The sequence below is a fragment of the Ornithorhynchus anatinus genome, chromosome 7, assembly GCF_004115215.2.
Source record: "Ornithorhynchus anatinus isolate Pmale09 chromosome 7, mOrnAna1.pri.v4, whole genome shotgun sequence".
NCBI lineage: Eukaryota > Metazoa > Chordata > Mammalia > Monotremata > Ornithorhynchidae > Ornithorhynchus > Ornithorhynchus anatinus.
In genome coordinates, this window is record NC_041734.1 from 41,362,817 (window position 1) to 41,383,110 (window position 20,294).

The following is a 20,294-nucleotide window of genomic DNA, read 5'->3' on the forward strand; positions in this document are numbered from 1 at the left end:
GGAGGGAGGGAGGAATGAGGGTGGAGCTGAGCGCCTTGCACAGGGTGGGCGTCGGTGGGGGCGGGGCGGGGGGCGGGGCGGTGACGCATTTCCCCGGAGCGGCGGGAGCCCGCGCGCGCGCCCGCCCCGCCCGCGCCCCCGGCGCGCGCCTCGGGAGCGCGCGCGCGTGACGGGCGGAGGCCGCCCGGCCAATGGGAGGCCCGGGAGGGGCGGGCGCGCGCGCTGGCCGTTGCGGCGCGAGGGAGGGAGGGCGCGAGGGAGGGCGCGAGGGAGGGAGGCAGGCAGGCAGGCAGGCAGCCAGCCAGCCAGCCAGCTAGCCAGCAGCGGGGCCCCGCACCGGCCGCCCCCAACGCGCCCCGCACCATGTCCGAGGACAAGCCCAAGGTAACTCGCAGCTCCCCCCGCACACCCACACCCACAGGCGGAGCGGGCCGGGCCCGGCGGGGGGACGGGGGACGGGGAGGGGGACGGGGAGGGGGACGGGACGGAACCGCCGGGGAGAGGAGAGGAGAGGAGAGGAGAGGAGAGGGGCCTCCGGCCGGACGCCCAACCGCCCAACCGCCAGGGGGCGCCAGACAGGCGGGAAGCCCCGCCCCTCCCCTCCCCTCCCCTCCCCTCCCCTCCCCTCCCCTCCCCGCCCCCCAATGATCGGCAGCGGCCCCGCCAAACGCCTCCCTGCTCCCCTCCCTGCTCTCCCTCCCTCCCCCTCCTCTCCCTCCTCCTTCCCCCTTCCTTTCCCTCCTCCCTCCCTCCTCTCCTTCCTCCCTCCTCCCCCCTCCTTTCCCTCCCTCCCTCCCCCTCTTCCCTCCCCCTCCTCCCTCCCCTCCTCCTCTCCCTCCTCCTTCCCCCTTCTTTCCCTCCCCCCTCCCTCCCTCCTCTCCTTCCTCCCCCCCGCCCCTCCCTCCCCCCTCCTCCCCCCTCCTTCCTCCCCCCTCCCCCTTCTTCCTCCTCCTCCCCCCTCCCCCCTTCTTCCTCCCTCCCTCCTTTCCGTCCTCCCCCTTCCCCCCTCCCTCCTCCCCCCTCTTCCTCTCTCCCTCCTCCCCCTCTTCCCCTCTCCCATCTCCTCTGAGCCCCCCCCCCCCCATTCTCTCCCTCACTCAATCGTATTTACTGAGCGCTCACTGTGTGCAGAGCCCTCTGCTAACCCCTTACCATCCCTCATAGGCTCTCCTTCTTCTCCTCCTCCTCACCTCAGCCCCCAGACCTCTTGTAGGCCCTCGGCCCCCCTCATTCTCTCGCCCAGTCGTATTTACTGAGCGCTCACTGTGTGCGGAGCACTCTGCTAACCGCTCGCCATCCCTCATAGACCCTCCTCCCCCCTTCGGCCCCCCAACTTCTTGTAGGCCCCCACAGCCGCCTCCTCTTCTAAGCCCCCCGACCTCTTGTAGGCCCTCAGTCCCCCCCCCGCCATTCTCTCACTCACTCAGTCGTATTTATTGAGCGCTCACTGCATGCAGAGCACTCTGCTAACCCCCTCACCATCCCTTCTAGACCCTCCTTCTCCTCCTCCTGCCCTCAGCCCCCCGACCTCTTGTAGGCCCTCAGCCTCCTCCCTCATAGCCCTTCTTCTCCTCCTCGGGCTCTCAGCCCCCCCATCCCTCTTAGGCCCTCAGCCTCCTCCTCCTCCTCCTCCTCCTCCTCCTCCTGAGCCCCCATCCCTCAGAGGTCCTCTTCCCCCTCCTCCTCCTCTGAGGCCCCATTCCTTGAACGCCCTCCTTCTCCTCCTCTTCTCAGCCTCCCGACTTCTTGTAGGCCCTCAGCCTCCTCTCAACGCCCCTCCCCCCCCCCCACATTCACTCACTCACTCGTATTTACTGAGCGCTCACTGTGTGCAGAACCCTCTACTAACTGCTCACCATCCCTTCTACACCCTCCTTCTCCTCCTCATAATCATGTTGGTATTTGTTAAGCGCTTACTCTGTGCCGAGCACTGTTCTAAGCGCTGGGGGAGATCCAGGGCAATCAGGTTGTCCCACGTGAGGCTCACAGACTTCATCCCCTCAGCCCCCCATCCCTTCTAGGCCCTCCTCCTCCTCTCCTCAGCCCCCCATCCCTTTTAGTCCCTCCTCCTTCTCCTCCTCCTCTCCCTTCTAGGCCCTCCTTCTCCTCCTCCTCTCCTCAGCCCCCCATCCCTTCTAGACCCTCCTTCTTCTCCTCCTCCTCTCCTCAGCCCCCCATCCCTTCTAGACCCTCCTTCTTCTCCTCTTCCTCCCCTCAGCCCCCCATCCCTTCTAGGCCCTCTTTCTTCTTCTCCTCCTCCTCCTCAGCCCCCATCCCTTCTAGGCCCTCCTTCTTCTTCTCCTCCTCCTCCTCCTCAGCCCCCCATCCCTTCTAGGCCCTCCTCCTTCTTCTTCTCCTCCTCCTCCTCCTCTTCTCAGCCCCCAACCTCTTGTAGGCCCTCAGCCCTCCTCCTCCTGCTCTGAGCCCCCTATCCTTCATAGGTCCTCCTCCTCCTCCTCCTCCTCCTCCTCCTCCTCCTCCTCCTCCCAACCTCCTCTCAACCCCCTGTCCTCTTGTAGGTCCTCAGCCACCTCCTCCTCCTCTCCTCCTCCTCTCCACCCCCATCCCTCATAGGTTCTCCTCCTCCTCCTCCTCCTCCAAGCCCCCCATCCCTTAATCGAGAAGCAGCGTGCCTCAGTGGAAAGAGCCCGGGCTTGGGAGTCAGCGGTCGTGGGTTCGAATCCCGGCGCTGCCACTTGTCAGCTGTGTGACTGTGGACAAGTCCCTTCACTGCTCTGGACCTCACTTCCCTCATCTGTAATCTGGGGATGAAGACTGTGAGCCTCACGGGGGGGCAGCCTGATGACCCTGTATCCACCCCAGCGCTTAGAACAGTGCTCTGCACTTAGTAAGCGCTTAACAGATACCAACATGATTATTATTAGTGACCATCCTTCTCCTCCTCTGAAGCCCCGGACCTCTTGTAGACCCTGCTCCTCCTCCTCCTCTTGCTCCTTTCAACCCCCTGTCCTCTTGTAGGCCCTCAGCCTCCTCCTCTGAGCCTCCCTTCCCTTAGAAGTGCTCCAGAGCAGCAGCGTGGCTCAGTGGAAAGAGCCTGGGCTTGAGAGTCAGAGGTCATGGGTTCGAATTCCGCACCTGCCACTTGTCAGTTGTGTGACTGTGGGCGAGTCCCTTCACTTCTCTGGCCCTCGGTGACCTCATCTGTAAAACGGGGATTATGACTGGGAGCCTCACGTGGGACAACCTGATGACCCTGTATCTCCCCCAGCGCTTAGAACAGTGCTCTGCACCTAGGAAGCGCTTAACAAATACTAACATTATAAGTCCTCCTCCTCCTATCGGCCCCCATCCCTTCTAGGTCCTCCCCGTCCTCCTCCAAGCCCCCCATCCCTTAATGGCCAACCTGCTCCTCCTCCTCCTCCTCCTTCTTCTCCTCCTATGAGCCTCCCATCCCTTATAGTCCCTCTTCCTCCTCCTCATTTAAGGCCAGGAGGTGGTGCCAGGGCCGAGCCTCCAGAAGTTTCTCGCGTTTGCGGTGGGCGCTTTTAGGTGTGAAGGGAAAAAAGCGACCCAGAAAAGCAAAAAGGAAAAAAAGAAAGAGAGGGGTCTGAAACGACACAAGTTAAATGTCGGGCACGGGATGAAGCTGTCATTTCCAATCGGGGGAGGCCCTGAAAGGTGATCCGTGCCGTCAACTAAAAGGTAAAAGACTAGAAATGGTAACGGATGGAAAGGAAATTCCCTCGGGTTTAAGACGATGGCGGCGGGCGCCGCCGCTAGCCGCGGGGAAAGTCCTTCGAGTAGGCGGAACCGAGGGGAAGGACAATTTGCGCACACAGGAGGCCGTGTTCCACTTGAAGGTAAAATGCCTCTCTCCGAGAAAATATGAGGATAAGGTGGGTATTTATTACAAACGGGCACAAAATTAAAAATGCGGCTTGCTCGGAAAGAGCCATAGCACGTATGTACATCCGTCTCTGCTCGGAAACCCTGCAAAATCCCTTCCCCTGGACTTTCCATTTTCCCCCGCGAGAGGAGATCTGGGTCGGTTAAAGGTAGACGTCTCAATCGATTAAAAAAAAAAAGAAAGCAAGCAACACACACAAATACACAGACACGCACACAACACCCACAGGAAAGAACGAGTAGGGAAAGTAGTGGTCGTGACGGGGTTTCGAGAGGAATTGTGTGATGGGGGCCCAGGACCAGCTGATGATAATAATGATGATGGTATTGGTTAAGCGCTTACTATGTGCCAAGCGCCCTTCTCTTCCCGTCTCTTCTCGTTTTACGGCGGTCACGGGAACGGTCCAACGCACCTGAAGGTTCATCCTCAGACTGAGCTCCGTGTGCCACGGCGGCTCCGTCCGGTCTTTTAACTCGAACCTGCCCCGACCTTCAGCTCGGGGCCTGAAACGCAAGTATTGAACGAATGCCATCGTTATTATGGTAGGGAGCGTCGGAAAAGAAGTACAAGTCGAGTGTGGTGCGCTCCGTTTTCCGTTTTTATTCCTATTCTTATTTTCACGTGGTCTCGAATTTCTCCAGTCCCACGTGATCGTCACAAGAAGCCTCGGATATTGGGGATGTCTTTTCCCCCCCAGCTTTTCAAAAGTCGTGCACTCCCCCGTGTTAAGAAGAATTCTGAGTCTTTTAAGCTTTTTATTATGCCCTTTATCCTCGTCGTGCTTCCCTCGTGCTCTGCTACGCACTTATTTCACACAGGGCCTCGCGTTCGAGAGCCCCGGATAACAACGATAACAGTGATAGTGGTGGCATTTGTTAAGCGCCTACTCCGTGCCAAGCACCGTTCTGAGCGCTGGGTCCTACTAGCCCTAAATTGTGCCCGACACATTTCAGGGTTCCCCGTGTAGATCGCGTCCCAAAGTGCCCCGGCATTGTATTGGAGAAAATCCGGGGGGGGCCCAGCTTTCCCGGTGAATTTGGGATGGGCTGCCGGTGGAAACGAAAGGCGTGTCATAATAATAATAATAATGTTGGTGTTTGTTAAGCACTTACTGTGTGCAGGGCACCGTTCTAAGCGCTGGGGTAGATACAGGGTCATCAGGTTGTCCCACATGGGGCTCACAGTCTTCATCCCCATTTTACAGATGAGGGACCTGAGGCACCGAGAAGTGAACACAGTCACCCGGCTGACAAGTGGCAGAGCGGGGATTAGAAGTACGCACGCGTACAGAGAGTGGCAGTAATAATAAGCACTCGAGTTCCCCGCTGGCAAGGCGCTTCCTCCGCCCACAGGAGGCATTCAGTAAATATTGACTGATTGATTGATCGACGGGTGACCTGGAGCCCTGGGGCGACAGGCTCCTTGTTTTAGAGAAGGGGGATCGGGCAGAGAACTCAAAACGTTACAAAAGCTAATCAGTCAATTGTGTTAAGTGCTTCCTGTGTGCAAAGCACTGTACTAACCGCTTGGGAGAGTACAGTGCCGCGACAGGCACATCCCCTGCCCACAACGAGCTCACAGTCAGGGAGGCAGGTGTAAATGTAAATAAATAAATGTGAAGATGGTGTCTCTGCCTGCACCCCAAGTTGGTGTCCTTGAGAAAAAGAAACCCACCTCGAAGCATGAGTACTATTGATGAGCCCTTGAAAATATTACTTTTTGCACCCAGTTCGCCTCGAATGACCCACACCGATGTTCTTAGAGATTGTGAAATGCCCTTAGTTATTTGCACTTATTTTTGTGCAGAACTCATGGGCTAGCCCGTTTTCGCTTGGCGCCGGAGCAGAAGCTCAGCTCGTGTGAAACAGATCGGGGCTTCAGCATTTTCTCCTTCCTTGATTCTCCTTGAGGGAGGTGGACGGGCCACCGATCGTCTTGAGCTTAATGAGGGAGTGAATAATAATGCTGCCCCTCTTTCTTCCCCCTGCTCCTCCCCCCAAATCAAGTCGTTCCTTGCCGTCTGCCCTGCTCCTGGCAGACGGAGGGGCTTTTGCTCTTTCATGGCCCTCTTCCCGTTCTCTGAGAGTCGTTCGCCTCCACGCTGTCGCGGCCCGTTACGGAATCGGGGAAGGGCTTGCGGAATCGGCTCCTCTTATCCTTGGGAAAACGGACCGAGAATCAGGATGCCGGGCTGGCCGCTTCACCGGCTAGAGCTTTGAAAATCTACGGACTGGTAGTGGGCCCCCATTCCCCTCCCCTCAGCACTCTGCTCATTTGTATATATTTTTACTACCCTATTTATTTTGTTAATGAGGTGTCCGTCGCCTTGATTCTATTTATCGTGATTATGTTGTCTTGTTTTTGTCCGACCCGTCTCCCCCGATTAGACTGTGAGCCGGTCAACGGGCAGGGATTGTCTCCATCTGTTGCCGAATTGCATATTCCAAGCGCCTAGTACAGTGCTCTGCACATAGTAAATACTATTGAATGAATCAATGTAGATAATAATAATAATAATGTTGGTATTTGTTAAGCGCTTACTATGTGCAGAGCACTGTTCTAAGCGCTGGGGGAGATACAGGGGAATGAGGTTGTCCCACGTGGGGCTCGCAGTCTTCATCCCCATTTTACAGATGAGGGAACTGAGGCACAGAGAAACGAAGAGACTCGCCCACAGTCACACAGCTGACAAGTGGCAGAGCTGGGATTCGAACTCGTGACCTCTGACTCCCAAGCCCGTGCTCTTTCCACTGAGCCATGCTGCTTCTCTCTTTTTAGGCTCACGGGAACTAGAGTTTGCTCGGTGGCTTTTTTTCGGAGTCATTTTTATGTCATTTATTTCTTTCTTTAGAAGACGCCACGGGGATTTTTTCAACACGTTACATTGCGCCTAGCAGAAGGGGAATTAGCTCAAACGGTGGAGAAGCAGCGTGGCTCAGTGGAAGGAGCCCGGGTTTGGAAGTCAGAGGTCAGGGGTTCGAATCCCGGCTCTGTCACTTGTCAACTGTGTGACTGTGGGCAAGTCACTTAACCTCTCTGAGCCTCAGTTCCCTCATCTGTAAAATGGGGGTTAAAACTGTGAGCCCCACTTGGGACAATCTGATCACCCTGTATCTACTCCAGCGCTTAGAACAGTGCTCTGCACATAGTAAGCGCTTAACAAATACAGATACCAACATTATTAGAGCGCTCGCTTAGCACGTGAGAGGTAGCGGGATCGATGCCCGCATTCTCCAAGTTTTAGCAGCAGCGCGGCTCAGTGGAAAGAGCCCGGGCTTGGGAGTCAGAGGTCATGGGTTCGAATCCCGGCCCCCTGCCACTTGTCAGCTGTGTGACTGTGGGCAAGTCACTTCACGTCTCTGTGCCTCAGTTACCTCCTCTGTAAAAATGGGGATGAAGACTGTGAGCGTCACGTGGGACCACCTGATGAGCCTGTATCTCCCCCAGCGCTTAGAGCAGTGCTCTGCACAGCTTAAGCGCTTAACAAATAGCAACATTATTATTATATCAGATCCTGGAGGGAGATACAGAGGAAATTTGTCGTATTCTTACCACCAGTCCTTCTAACTGTTCTGAAAAGTGACCGCGGGGGCGTCTTTTCACAGATCTGTTCCCGAAACTTCGGACTAGCTGGAAAGACATTGAAGCCACCCTCAAAGGCCTAGATTTCCCAGGAATTAAGGCACACTGCTCCCCTCAGCAGCATTTTGCTACAGACCTTTCAACTATGTTACTTGCCCCTACTTTGATTAAATTTCTGCTCCTCCCATTGGATTTTATTCTACTTGAGGGCAGGGATCCTATCTACCCTCTGCATTGTAGTCTCCCACTTGCTTAGTACAGGGCTCTGCGTTGCTATTGATTGATCCATTGAATTCAGGCATAAATGCTCTTAAACACCTCCGTTAAATCTTTGAGCGAGATCGGTTGGGAATTGAGAGTCGTAAGTAGTATGTGGATGTTTTTTCTGTTTGGATTTTGTTGGCGGTGGCTGTGGGATTTACAGGAAATCCTCGGATTTACGGTATGGGCTAGATCTTTCGGTACGCCTCTCGTTTGGTGAGATGGAGGGGTGGGACGGGTGGGAGGAGTGGATTCTCGTTTCCGTCTTATTCCACATCCGACCCCCCCCCCCCCCCCCAAAAAGAAATCTGTGAACTGACTGGAAGGCTCAGGAAATAAAAACACGTCAATTGCGGCCCCAAGTAAGCGTCTCTACCACTCTCAGGAAAGCCAAAGAGGTTATTTGTATCTCACCGCCTTCAGTACACCTGAAGTAGAGATAGCATTCTCTCCTAGATAATCAATTAGCTAATTAGATGGTTAAGACAGTATTAACCGCTATCAGAAAAGCTGGAGGCAGCTGCATCCCAACGCCTCTCTCTCTCTCTTTCTGTCTGTCGCACCGCTGACCTCTCGCCCGAGTCCCCGCCTCTGCCCCGTAACATCCTCCCTTTTTATATCCGACGATTCCGGGCCCCAACTTCAAAGAGGCCTTCCCCGACTAAGCCCTCATTTCCTCTTTTCCCACTTGGCATCGCCCTGACTAGCTCTTGTTTATTCCCCCTCCCGCCCCAGCCCCACGGCATTTGTGAGAAGCGGCGTGGCTCAGCGGAAAGAGCCCGGGCTCGGGAGTCAGAGGTCACGGGTGCTGATTCCGGCTCCGCCGCTTGTGAGCTGTGTGACCTTGGACGAGGTGCTGAACCTCTCTGTGCCTCAGTTACCTCATCTGGAAAATGGGGGTGAAGGCTGTGAACCCTACGTGGGAAAACCTGATTATCTTGTTTCTGCCCCGGCGCTTAGAACAGTGGTTGGCACGTAGTGAGCGCTTAACAAATACCAATATTATTATTATTATTATGTACAGATCCGTAACTTACTGCTATTAATGTCTCTCTCCCCCTCTAGACTGTAAGCTCATTAGGGGCGGGGCATGTGTCTGTGATATCGTTGTGTCGTACTCTCCCAAGCGCTTACTATACTGCTCTGCACACAGTAAGGGCTCAGTACATTTGATCGATCGATTGATTCCCTAAGGGAGCCTGCGCGTTCACTGTATCCGTACTGGGAAACCAAGGCATACTGGGGTCGCCGAACTTGCTGGACAAAGCTCCTCTGTTAGTCGCACAATTTAATTTCACCTCCGGCAGAAATCCTTCATCCAGTGAATGTGCATTCATTTATTCATTCAGTCGCATTTATTGAGCGCTTACTGGGTGCCGAGCACTGTACTGAGCGCTTGGAAAGTACAGTTCGGCAACAGATAGAGACAGTCCCTACCCAGCAGCGGGCTCACAGTCTAGAAGGGGGAGACAGACAACAAAACAAAACAAGTAGATGGGCATCAGTAGCATCAAAATAGGTCAATAAAATTATAGATGATAATTTCTCCTTAGAGTCCTAGCAGATAGGAGACTTTGGTGGCAAGAGCACGAATCAGAGAAGCTGGGGTCTACTCCTGGCTCTACCACTGGCCTGCTGTGTGACCTGGGGCAAGTCCCTTAACATCTCTGTGCCCCCATCTTCTCATCTCTAAAATGGGGATAAAATATTGTTCTCCCTCTCCCTTAGACTGTGAGCACCACGTAGGAAGGGACTGTGTCCAACATGATTATCTTGAATCGACCCCAGCGCTTAGTGCAGCGTTTGGCACAAACCAAAGTGCTCAAATATTATCACTATGGTTACTTTTCTTGATAAAACTTATTTTTGCCACCCCCTCAATCGCCGTTGGTACCACCCTGTTACGCCCTGCCCGCAATAAAAGCCCAATAAATGTAACCGAATGATTCTGAATCACTCGCCGACTGGAACGCTAAACATAATAGAGTACTTTAGGAAAGTGCCATCCGAAGGGAGGCTGAGGGTAAGATTTGAAACTTCAGTTTTTGAGAACTAGGCAGTGACGTAGGTTAGCCCGTCCAAATCATGTGAGCGCACATCTCGGTCAAGGTATTTGCAGGAAACAAGGAAATGACACTAGTTCTCAGGCCCTATCCTCGATCCTCCCCTCAGATCCAGTACCGTCCATTCCTCCTGTGAGGTTGCGTGGAGGTTCTTTACTGTGGAGACTGCGTGCTTGCAAAAGCTGAGGGTACAGAACACTTGAGCTTAGGTCCTCCCCCCATTCTGGGGCTTGCACGTAAAGAATTTCTTCGATAACACCGAACGCTGAGAGTCCCCACCGACTTATTTGTTACCAGGAAAGCAGTCCCTCATTTTCCATTCTCGCTCTAACCAAAACCCAGGTAGGAAAAGGAGCGTTATTATGGCCGAAGTTGTATTCCTCGTACGTTTAAGCAACCTTTTTTAAAAAAAGAAATGGCTTTAAAGTAATTTTTTTTTTCTTGAATGATATGACTAGGACTTTTCCTCAAAGTTCGGCATGCACGTGTTGAATTTCTTTTCTTCTTTCCAAGTTGACCTGGCTATGTGAAAACGTTTTGCTGGTCGAAGATAGGGTTTTCTAACATCTCTGCGTTCAATCCGTCGATCGATCATATTTGTTGAGCACTTACTGTGCGGTGAGCACTGTACTAAGCGCTCGAGAGTACGGTACCACAGAATTAGCCGACACGTTTTCTGCTCGCAGCGAGCTTACGGTGTAGAAGGACTCAAGTGACACATCCACCCACAGTAGCCTCATTGTGCCCAGGACGAGGGCACCATCATATGAGGGTATGGTGTCGATTCTGCCACCCGCAGAGTGGTTCGATCCTGCAGCAACGCTCTGGGCATGTCACTCCTTTTCTTAAAAACCTCCAGTGGTTGCCTATCGACCTCCCCATGAAACAGAACCTTCTCACTCTAGGCTTCAAGGCTGTCCATCACCTCACCCCATTCCACCTCTCCTCCCTTCTCTCTTTCCACCGCCCACCCCGTACGCTCCGCTCCTCGGCCGCCCACCTCCTCACGGTCCCCCGTTCACGCCTATCCCGCCGTCGACCCCTGGCCCGCGTTCTCCCGCTGTTCTGGAATGCCCTCCCTCCTCACCTCTGCCAAACTAACTCTCTTCCCCTCTTCAAAGCCCTACTGAGAGCTCATCTCCTCCAAGAGGCCTTCCCAGACTGAGCTTCCCCTTTTCCCTCTCTGCCCCCCTTCACCTCCCCTCAACTAAGTCCCCTTTTCCCCTCCTTTCCCTCTGCTCCTCCCCCTCTCCCTTCCCCTCCCGTCAGCACTGTGCTCGTCCACTGATTTGTATATATTTTTATTACCCTATATATTTTGTTAATGAGACGTACATCACCTTGATTCTGTTTATTGCTATTGTTTTTGTCCATCTATCTCCCCCGATTAGAATGTGAGCCCGTCAATGGGCAGGGATTGTCTCTATCTGTTGCCAAATTGTACATTCCAAGTGCTTAGTACAATGCTCTGCACATAGTAAGCCTCAATAAATACTATTGAATAAATGAATAAATGCCTGAGAGAGGCCCGTGGGGGAAGAGCAGAGTGGGCAACACAGGAGACCCCGGCCCTGCTGGGGAGTGATTGAATACGTGAGGCAACTTTCCTTTTAGGAGTTCCTGAAGGTGCATTTCTCTCATCCCTGGAAGCTCCCGGTGGGAGAGTAAAAGTAAAGTCAAAATATTATTATTATTATTTTTTAACCAAGATTCACCATCATGAACTCTCCGGCTTTAGGTTAATCTACTAACCCGTGTCGGTAAATAGCTTTCTTTTCCATTTCTCACCTGTGGGACCGGGCGGTCACAAAGCAGGTTATAGTTTCCTTTATCTTTGGCGACAATCTCGAAAATCTTTCCAAAGATAGAGAAAGAAAAAAATCTTACCCTGAGAATTGGCGAAATGGTTATCTGGTAAGGCTTTGCTGATTGCTTTGCTTTTTGGTTTTACAGGAGGGAGTGAAAACGGAGAACGATCACATCAATCTAAAAGTGGCCGGACAGGATGGATCCGTAGTCCAGTTCAAGATAAAACGGCATACACCTCTAAGCAAACTAATGAAGGCTTATTGTGAGAGACAGGTATGAATTCTAAATGCACATTTTATCACCTACTGGACAAATTAGAAGGGGAAAACAATCACTAGAAGGGCTTTTCCGCTAAAGCGAAGGTAATATCTCATTGCGTTTTTTGCCCTAATCTATAGCGTCAAAGATACTTTCAAAGCTTTGAGAAATTTAAATTTGTAAAGTGAGTCCGTACGGAGATGATGCCCTCTCGCCCCGCTCCAGTCTATTCTTCACTCCGCCGCCCGGCTCATCTTCCCGCAGAAACGATCCGGGCCTGTCACTCCCCTTCTTAAACACCTCCAGTGGTTGCCTATCGACCTCCGCTCCAAACAGAAACTCCTCACTCTACGCTTCGAGGCTCTACGTCACCTCGCCCCTTCCTACCTCTCCTCCCTTCTCTCTTTCTACCGCCCACCCCGCACGCTCCGCTCCTCCGCCGCCCACCTCCTCGCCGTCCCTCGGTCTCGCCCATCCCGCCGTCGACCCCCGGGTCACGTCCTCCCGCGGTCCCGGAACGCCCTCCCTCCTCACCTCCGCCAAACTCATTCTCTTCCCCTCTTCAAAACCCTACTTAAAACTCACTTCCTCCGAGAGGCCTTCCCAGACCGAGCCCCTCTTCTCCCTCTACTCCCTCTGCCACCCCCCCTTCACCTCTCCGCAGCTAAACCCTCTTTTTCCCCTTTTCCCTCTGCTCCTCCACCTCTCCCTTCCCATCCCCACAGCACCGTACTCGTCCGCTCGACTGTATATATTTCCATTGCCCTATTTATTTTGTTAATGAATTGTACATCGCCTCGATTCTATTTAGTTGCCATTGTTTTTACGAGTTGTTCTTCCCCTCGACTCTATTTATCGCCACTGTTCTCGTCTGTCCATCTCCCCCGATTAGACCGTAAGCCCGTCAAACGGCAGGGACCGTCTCTATCTGTTGCCGACTTGTTCATCCCAAGCGCTTAGTACAGTGCTCTGCACATAGTAAGCGCTCAATAAATACTATTGAATGAATGAATGAATGCCCGAGAAAAGACATCCCCTCTCCCCAACCCCTTTGAAACTATTCGTATGAAATATTTTTCTTGAGAGTGAGGGAAATGCTCTTCCAAGCATACGGTTTTCGGTAGTCGTCCCGTGCTCCCAGAAGAGAGCTCGGCGAAAGAAACTTGTGCGGTTTTCAGGGCCGGTTGAATTGTTTCCATGCTGAAGCCGGTGGTTTCGCTATCACCGATGTAGCCCTCCTACTGGGTAAATAACTGGTACCCAAACCTCCCCACGGGGGTGGGCTGAAGGGGTCAGAAGTGGGTGAAGGTTTCTGAGTGAAGGGCCACCCAGCAGCAGCAGCTGCAGCCTCCGTCACCGGTGCCGCTCTCTTCGACAGGCCCCGGGGATGGTGTGTGGAAAATAATGGCCTGCTCTTTGCCCTCTGCTGCCCACCCCCACCTGCTTCTTTGCTTCCCGCCCTCAGGGTCCCAGTGGGGACATGACTGGTAGGGACAAGAGAGAGCAGGTGGTGCCCTGCAAACCACCTGCACCCAACTCCACGTCTTCTCACGGATTTTTGGTCCTGAAGTCTTCTCTCCCCATCTTCAAAGCCCTGCTAAAATCCCATCTCTTCTGAGAGGGCTTCCCTGACTAAGCCCTTATGCTCCCGTCTGCCCTCCCTTACGAGTTGCCTATGCCCTTTTCAAATTTATATATATATACATATACACACACACACACATATACACACATATATATACACATATGTATATACACACACATATACATATAATAATGTTGGTATTTGTTAAGCGCTTACTATGTGCAGAGCACTGTTCTAAGCGCTGGGGTAAACACAGGGGAATCAGGTTGTCCCACGTGGGGCTCACAGTCTTAATCCCCATTTTACAGATGAGGGAACTGAGGCACAGAGAAGTTAAGTGACTTGCCCACAGTCTTGTATATACACACATATATACACACACACATACACATGCATATATATACACACATATATGTACACACACACATATATACACATACATATATATACACATGTATACACACACACACACACCCCCCCCCATATAAGTGCTTACTCTGTGTCAAACACTGTTCTAACGCTGGGGTAGGTACAAGTTAATTAGGTCGGACACAGTCCCTCTCTCACATGGGGCTCACGGTCTGGGTAGGACGGAGAACAGGTGTTTAATCTCCATTTTACAGTTGAGGGACTGAGGCGCAGAGAAGTTAAGTGACTTGCCCAAGGTCACACAGCAAGCTGTTTCAGAGCCTGGGTTAGAACCCAGGTCCTCTGATTCCCAGGCCCGTGCTCTTTCCATTAGGCCTTGCTGCTTCTCTAACTTGATTCTTCCCCTTTAAGTACTTTGGTATTCACCCACCCTCAGCCCCTCAGCACTTAACGCACATATTCATCTGTTATTCATTTTAATATCTGTCTCCCTCTCTATTCTGTAAGCTCCTTGTGGGCAGCGATCATCTTAACCTACTCTTTGGTATTGTAATAATAATAATGATAGTAAAAGCTTAACAAATACTTTGGGCCAAGCCCTGTTCTATGATACAAGGTGATCAGATTGTCCCACTTGGAGGTAACAATCTTAATCCCCATTTTACAGAAGAGGTTAACTGAGGCACAGAGAGATTACGGGACTTACCCAAAGTCACACCGCTAACAAGTAGTAATAATAATAATAATGTTGGTATTTGTTAAGCACTTACTATGTGCAGAGCACTGTTCTAAGTGCTGGGGTAATAATAATGTTAGTATTTGTTAAGCGCTTACTATGTGCCAAGCACTGTTCTAAGCGCTGGGGTAGACACAGGGGAATCAGGTTGTCCCATGTGGGGCTCACAGTTTTAATCCCCATTTTACAGATGAGGTAACTGAGGCACCGAGAAGTTAAGCGACTTGCCCAAAGTCACACAGCTGACACAGTGGCCGAGCCGGGATTCGAACCCATGACCTCTGGCTCCAAAGCCCGTGCACTTGCCACCGAGCCACGCTGCTTCTCTGGGGTAGATACAGGGTCATCGGGTTGTTCCACGTGAGGCTCACAGTCTTAATCCCCGTTTTACAGATGAGGTAACTGAGGCACAGAGAAGTTAAGTGACTTGACACACAGCTGACAAGTGGCAGAGCCTGGATTCGAACCCATGACCTCTGACTCCCAAGCCCGGGCTCTTTTCACTAAGCCACGCTGTTTCTTTTACTCTTAAGCGCTTAGTACAGTGCTTTGCACACAGGAAGTGCTCCGTGAATACCACTGATTTGTGAGTGGATTGGGGCTCGCCTGTCTTTTACGATGGAAGCAAGCCTCCTTTACCATCATACTTTACTATCACTTGTTAACAAAAAACAGGAGTTTCTTGGGATTCAGGCAGTTGGCTGACAGGATCACTTTCAAATTCAGATTTGAAAATGCCTATATCAATCGGGTTTTGATTAAGTGCGTACTGGATGCAGAGTACTGACCTATGTGCCTCGGAGGGTGCAGTACAATAGAGTTGGTAGACACGTTCCTTGTCCACAAGGATTATGTTTACTGTTTATGATTTCTATTTTCAGTACTACCTCCCTGGTTTTCATGAACTTAGCAAATAACCCGCAGGTAACTTGAGGATTAGGTGGAGTGTTCCCCCCAAAAAACCCCAAACTTCCCACCAATCCCCTTTAGGAGATCTGGAAATTTTCTCCGTTTTTTTGTACGTCCCAACTGCCAGCGATTTCTTTTTCTTCTTTTTTTTTTTTTTTTAAAGTTTTGCGCCCCCGAATCTACAGGTTCAACGGCCATAACAAGCATTTAGAACAAAACGTCGTGCTTCGTGTTTGGAAAGAAAGCGCCTCTTCCTTTTCCTTGAAAGCCAGCAGAGCTCTGGCTAGATCCAGGAAGGGAGAGCACGTAAATTATAGAGGATCGCCCCTTCCAGAGTCGAGGGGCAGAGGGGGACGCGTTTGCTGTGCCCGCGCTCTCTCGGCAGGGTGCCTACTAATTAATCTGTAATTAAACAATCTCTGGTGTGATTTCTGGGAGAATCGGTGAATGGATCTTTGAGCCATATTCTTGTCCCTTTATTTTCTTTCAACTCTTGATGGTCCTTTCCACCCTTTATCCCAATCCACCACTTTCCCGGACATCGTGGCCTCTTCCCATCCATCTTTTCCCTGTACAGGTATTTCAGACAGTCTGGTATCGGAAGCCCTCTCAGCGGGAGAAATGCAATTTGCACGGCGAGGATTCTCGACCCAGGTTATAAACTTGCAAGCTGAGTAAATCGTCCCCTTTACTTTTTCTGGGTAATTTTCAAACGATATGAATACGTAGTTAAATATTCCAGGTGGTGTAAGGATAATTTGCATTACATAACCTGTACTTTGCCCACCTCTTATTTCCATGAACAGAAGGGCAAAAATGGGGATGCAGTTTGCCTAAAATCTAAGCGGAACCACTTCTTTTTCTTCACTGGGAGATTACATGTGTTTTAAAATATATTTTCCCCTGTTCATTTAATTTAGGGAAAAAAAATCATTTCTGTCTCGGGGGCTCACAGGTTGTTTTGGGGTTGTGGGGGTTTTTTCGCTTTGTGAAACTTAATTTTCTATTACCGGGGAATTTGATTTGCCCCAAAAGAAATAGAAAATAAAACAGATAAATCAAACTTCACTTTTACATCAGCGGCACATCTTGGAATAGTGTATAGATGCATGAATCATTTGGGTTCAGAGAGGGTAATGGTTAAAGGTATCTGCGCCATAAATTTAGTTAAATACTCCTTTGACAGCTAGGCTTATTGACTCGATTATGTTGCCGACTGTTTTCTCCAAGCTGAATAAATATCGAGTGGCTACTTTAACCTTTTTCGGGTTCCATTTTTCTCTTTCTCGATGTGGAGCTTTAACACACTCTGTAATTAAACAAACATATTTCTATCAAAGTAGAGAACAGCATCCCCTGAGCAATTGAGTTTTGTTTTCTAACTGATCATGTGATTGTTCGCACTTCTATTCCTGTTCTCATTACTTGGTCTGTAGTCGTATTTATTTTCATATCGGTGCATATTTTCTTCCTTGGCTCCCCAGGATGATTATCACAGATTGGTCTGTTGTAGGAGGCCAGATAAACAGATTCAAATCTGAATTTACTATGGGTATAATCTGTATAACTTTTCTGCGTCTTGACGTTGGTATAAGCAAGCATTTATTGGGTCATAGACTATAACTGCGGTATTTGTAAATCGAATATCCTCGGCTAATTGTTGTTGGTTTTTTTTTCGTTGCAGGGTTTGTCGATGAGACAGATTAGATTCAGATTTGATGGGCAACCAATCAATGAGACAGACACACCAGCACAGGTAGGAAAACCTTATTGCTAATCGAAGGGTCTGTGCAGCCCTAGAGCTGTATTCAAGGAGCGAACACCAAACGCATCCTCTAAAAATCATTTTCATCTATTAAACCTTTTTTAAGAGACGGTATCGACGCCAGAGCTAAAGCACCTTCTCTCCACCCACCTTAACTGCTCTTTCATTTGAGTTGCCCATGTCACCTAGTAGGGTTTTGGGTGTATTTTTTATATGCCCAGCATTTCATTTTGGGTCATTTTAAATTACTTGAATTATGTCTGTCAAACCCGGGATAACATCTTTAACACGCATATGAAGGCATAAGAATTTTAAAGCAAAGGATTATTAAGAAATGCGGTTCTAATCAAACGTGCTCCCCTTGTTTAGGTGTAATACTTTTGAGCACCAGAAGTGCTTGCTTAAGGGCTCAGAGTAAGCATTTTTGGCTGCATTTTCAACTTTTTGCTAATTTTATTGGATAGTAGAACTTAAACGTTAACATTATGACATCACGGGGGTTCACTTCCTTTGTTGTAAAAAAAAAAAAAATCAAATGGGAGAGAGAAGGAAAAGAAAAGCCATCCCAAAGCTGTCTGGCGCCTTTTGTTTTAGAAAGGAGTCCCTTTTAAGAATCCCATACTCATGGTTGCTCAGGATGCGATTTTGTTTATTTAAAGAAAGAATGTGTTTTTCAGGGATATTTTTACACTCTAGTAGCATTATGGCTCTCATTTTTTGTGGGCTCTGAGTTTTGTGTGGAAAAAAATTAGCTATGTGGCTTGGTGGTGAAAGGTACCAACGTCCATTTCCTTTCTCTGTGGCTGAGATTTATTTGGAAGGGTTAAGGGAGGAAATTCCCATTATCGATTCCCGTCCTAAACAGCAAGCAGTCTAGAGTGGTGTGAACCAAGAATCCTGTCAAGGATTAGAGTTTTGTATGCTCTGGTAATATAAAAATGCTCTTTCGTTGTGTTGGTGAAAACTGATGGACAGTTTTTAATTCACTGTGTAAATATGTGTATATAAATTTTAACAGCTGGAGATGGAAGATGAAGATACTATTGATGTATTTCAACAGCAGACGGGTGGAATGTGTTAAATGAGCTGCCCTTGTAGAAGAGGAATTTCAAGATCTTCACCACAACTCATGTCATCTGTTTTGGATTTGCTATTAAATAGTAAACAAATGAACATGCCAATCACCCAGGAAATTTAGGAGGACATTTACCAAAATTATTTTCCTCTCTGACGTGCTACGTGTGCAACTCAAAACTATCTGCAGGGATTAATCTACATCTTAAATTGGGCCAATAAGAATTGTTTTTGTTGAAGTAAATTATGGGTTGTCTTGCTCGCCATCACCTTCCTTTAAACCAGCGACCTGCATGTCCACTTTTATTCGGGGTCAGATGTCCTGGTTCTCAGCTCTTGCTCTGTTCTTTTCCCACTGCTTAATTCTCTAATCATGTAAATAATTCACTAAAGTCACTGCAGTGGGGAATGTTTCTTCCCAGTACAGGGACAAGCCTTGCGGGTGATGGGACAGAAAGTTGGGGGTTTCAAAAAAAGAAAAAAAAAAAAGAAAAAAAGATTTACGGTACTGTGTGTTGTAGACGCAGTTAATATTCTAAAAATGTTAAGCTTACGATGCCGGGATTGTACATGCAGATAACAGTACTTAGAATAGAAATGTAAAATATTGCAATATTACGTGGGCTTTGTCAGAATACGCTAAAATTGAGGGGGAAATGTTGAAAGCTTTTCGGAAGGAGAAAGAAAACCGCCGGTACAAGTCAGCCAGTTGAAGCTGTAGTTATTTAATCTGTGGTCCAGACCTCTCCCGAGAGTCTCAAGTTCCAGGACAAATTGGGTTCCCTCATGAAAACGAAAACTCTCACCACCACCACCACCGGGCACGCAGCTCAGCATCCACTTACACGAGGTGCTGGGCAGAGAGATTGGCACAAGGCTGCTTTTTCCTTTTTATGCAGAACCAAAACTCGTATCTCCCTCTCACTCGGTACTAGTGAATGCGGCCTCAGGCTTCTTTCAATTCTCGTTTCTGACGAACAGTCGTGATCTCCCCATTAGAGCGAGATCACGTATTTGATGGGTTTGCAGCTGGTCGCGTCTTTCACAAAGCTTCGGAGAGATTGTTAAATCGGAAGACCGTACGAAAGATAAAGAGTAACTTCACGGTATTCTAAGTGATTCTCGCCATCTCGCTTTCCCACATGTGTTGAATTTTAAAACGCGTTCAGTGCGGTGACTTTTTAGTTCCGTAACGATATCTGGGGAATCTGCACCAATTAGAAGTTTTAATAGGTCTTCCCGTTGTCCCTCAGTAGGTTGCCCGTTGCTGCTTGATGAGGTCATGAGCTGCCTTTTTTTAGATTTACCCGACCAATTGGACCGTGTTAGATCATCTCCTGCTTGCTTGAGATCTTGCTGAAAAATGTCTCTCTTTCCTTTTGCGTTTTATTGTATATGGGCCAGGGAGGGATATTCTGTTGGAGCTGTCATGTTTATTCACCAATTTGTACATTATTTGTTGTCCTTTACTACTGTATACAGTAAATATAGTTTGGTACTCTGTCTCTTGGCGTACGTTAAACACTGCGGTCGGGGTGGAAGCTCTTCGGATGACGTGGTGTTTGATATCCACGGACGCAATTGCACATCGATACCCTTACCGCTCACCTCCGGAAATTTTCACCTTCGAGCTGCCGAAGAGGGAATGCGTTCTTCGTGACAGAGCGTTCAAGTGACACGGTTCGGAATATGAGTGCGAGGTAATTATTTCAAATAGACGTGGTTTTCCGTAGCCCGCAGGCTGACGGTCCTTCGACAGCTGAGGTGAACGCGAGTGTGAAACCACTTGGCCAGTGGATGAGAGGAGAAGTTTAGATTTAATTCAGGCTTTGGGTTTTGATCACCCTCACCCCATCGAACCCTCTAAACGACTTGTTTTATTCGTGATTTCCAATAGGAAGTGTGAGTACATTCACAGTGAGAGTCGGGACGTTTGCCAAGTGCTTATTGAGTGCCAAGCACTGTACTAAGCACTGCGGTAAGAGAGAAGATAACCAGGTCTGGATAACTCAGAG

General features: G+C 49.9%; 1 protein-coding gene across 1 annotated transcript; it reads left to right on the top strand.

Annotated features, from left to right (window-relative positions):
- The first annotated feature begins 264 nt into the window (after nt 1–264).
- SUMO3 (small ubiquitin like modifier 3) lies at nt 265–19,784 on the top strand. Its single transcript, XM_029068210.2, has 4 exons — nt 265–384; nt 11,728–11,856; nt 17,125–17,196; nt 18,224–19,784. The coding sequence occupies exons 1-4, from the start codon at nt 364–366 to the stop codon at nt 18,284–18,286; spliced, it is 285 nt and encodes a 94-aa protein (XP_028924043.1). The 5' UTR covers nt 265–363; the 3' UTR covers nt 18,287–19,784.
- Nucleotides 19,785–20,294: the final 510 nt, after the last annotated feature.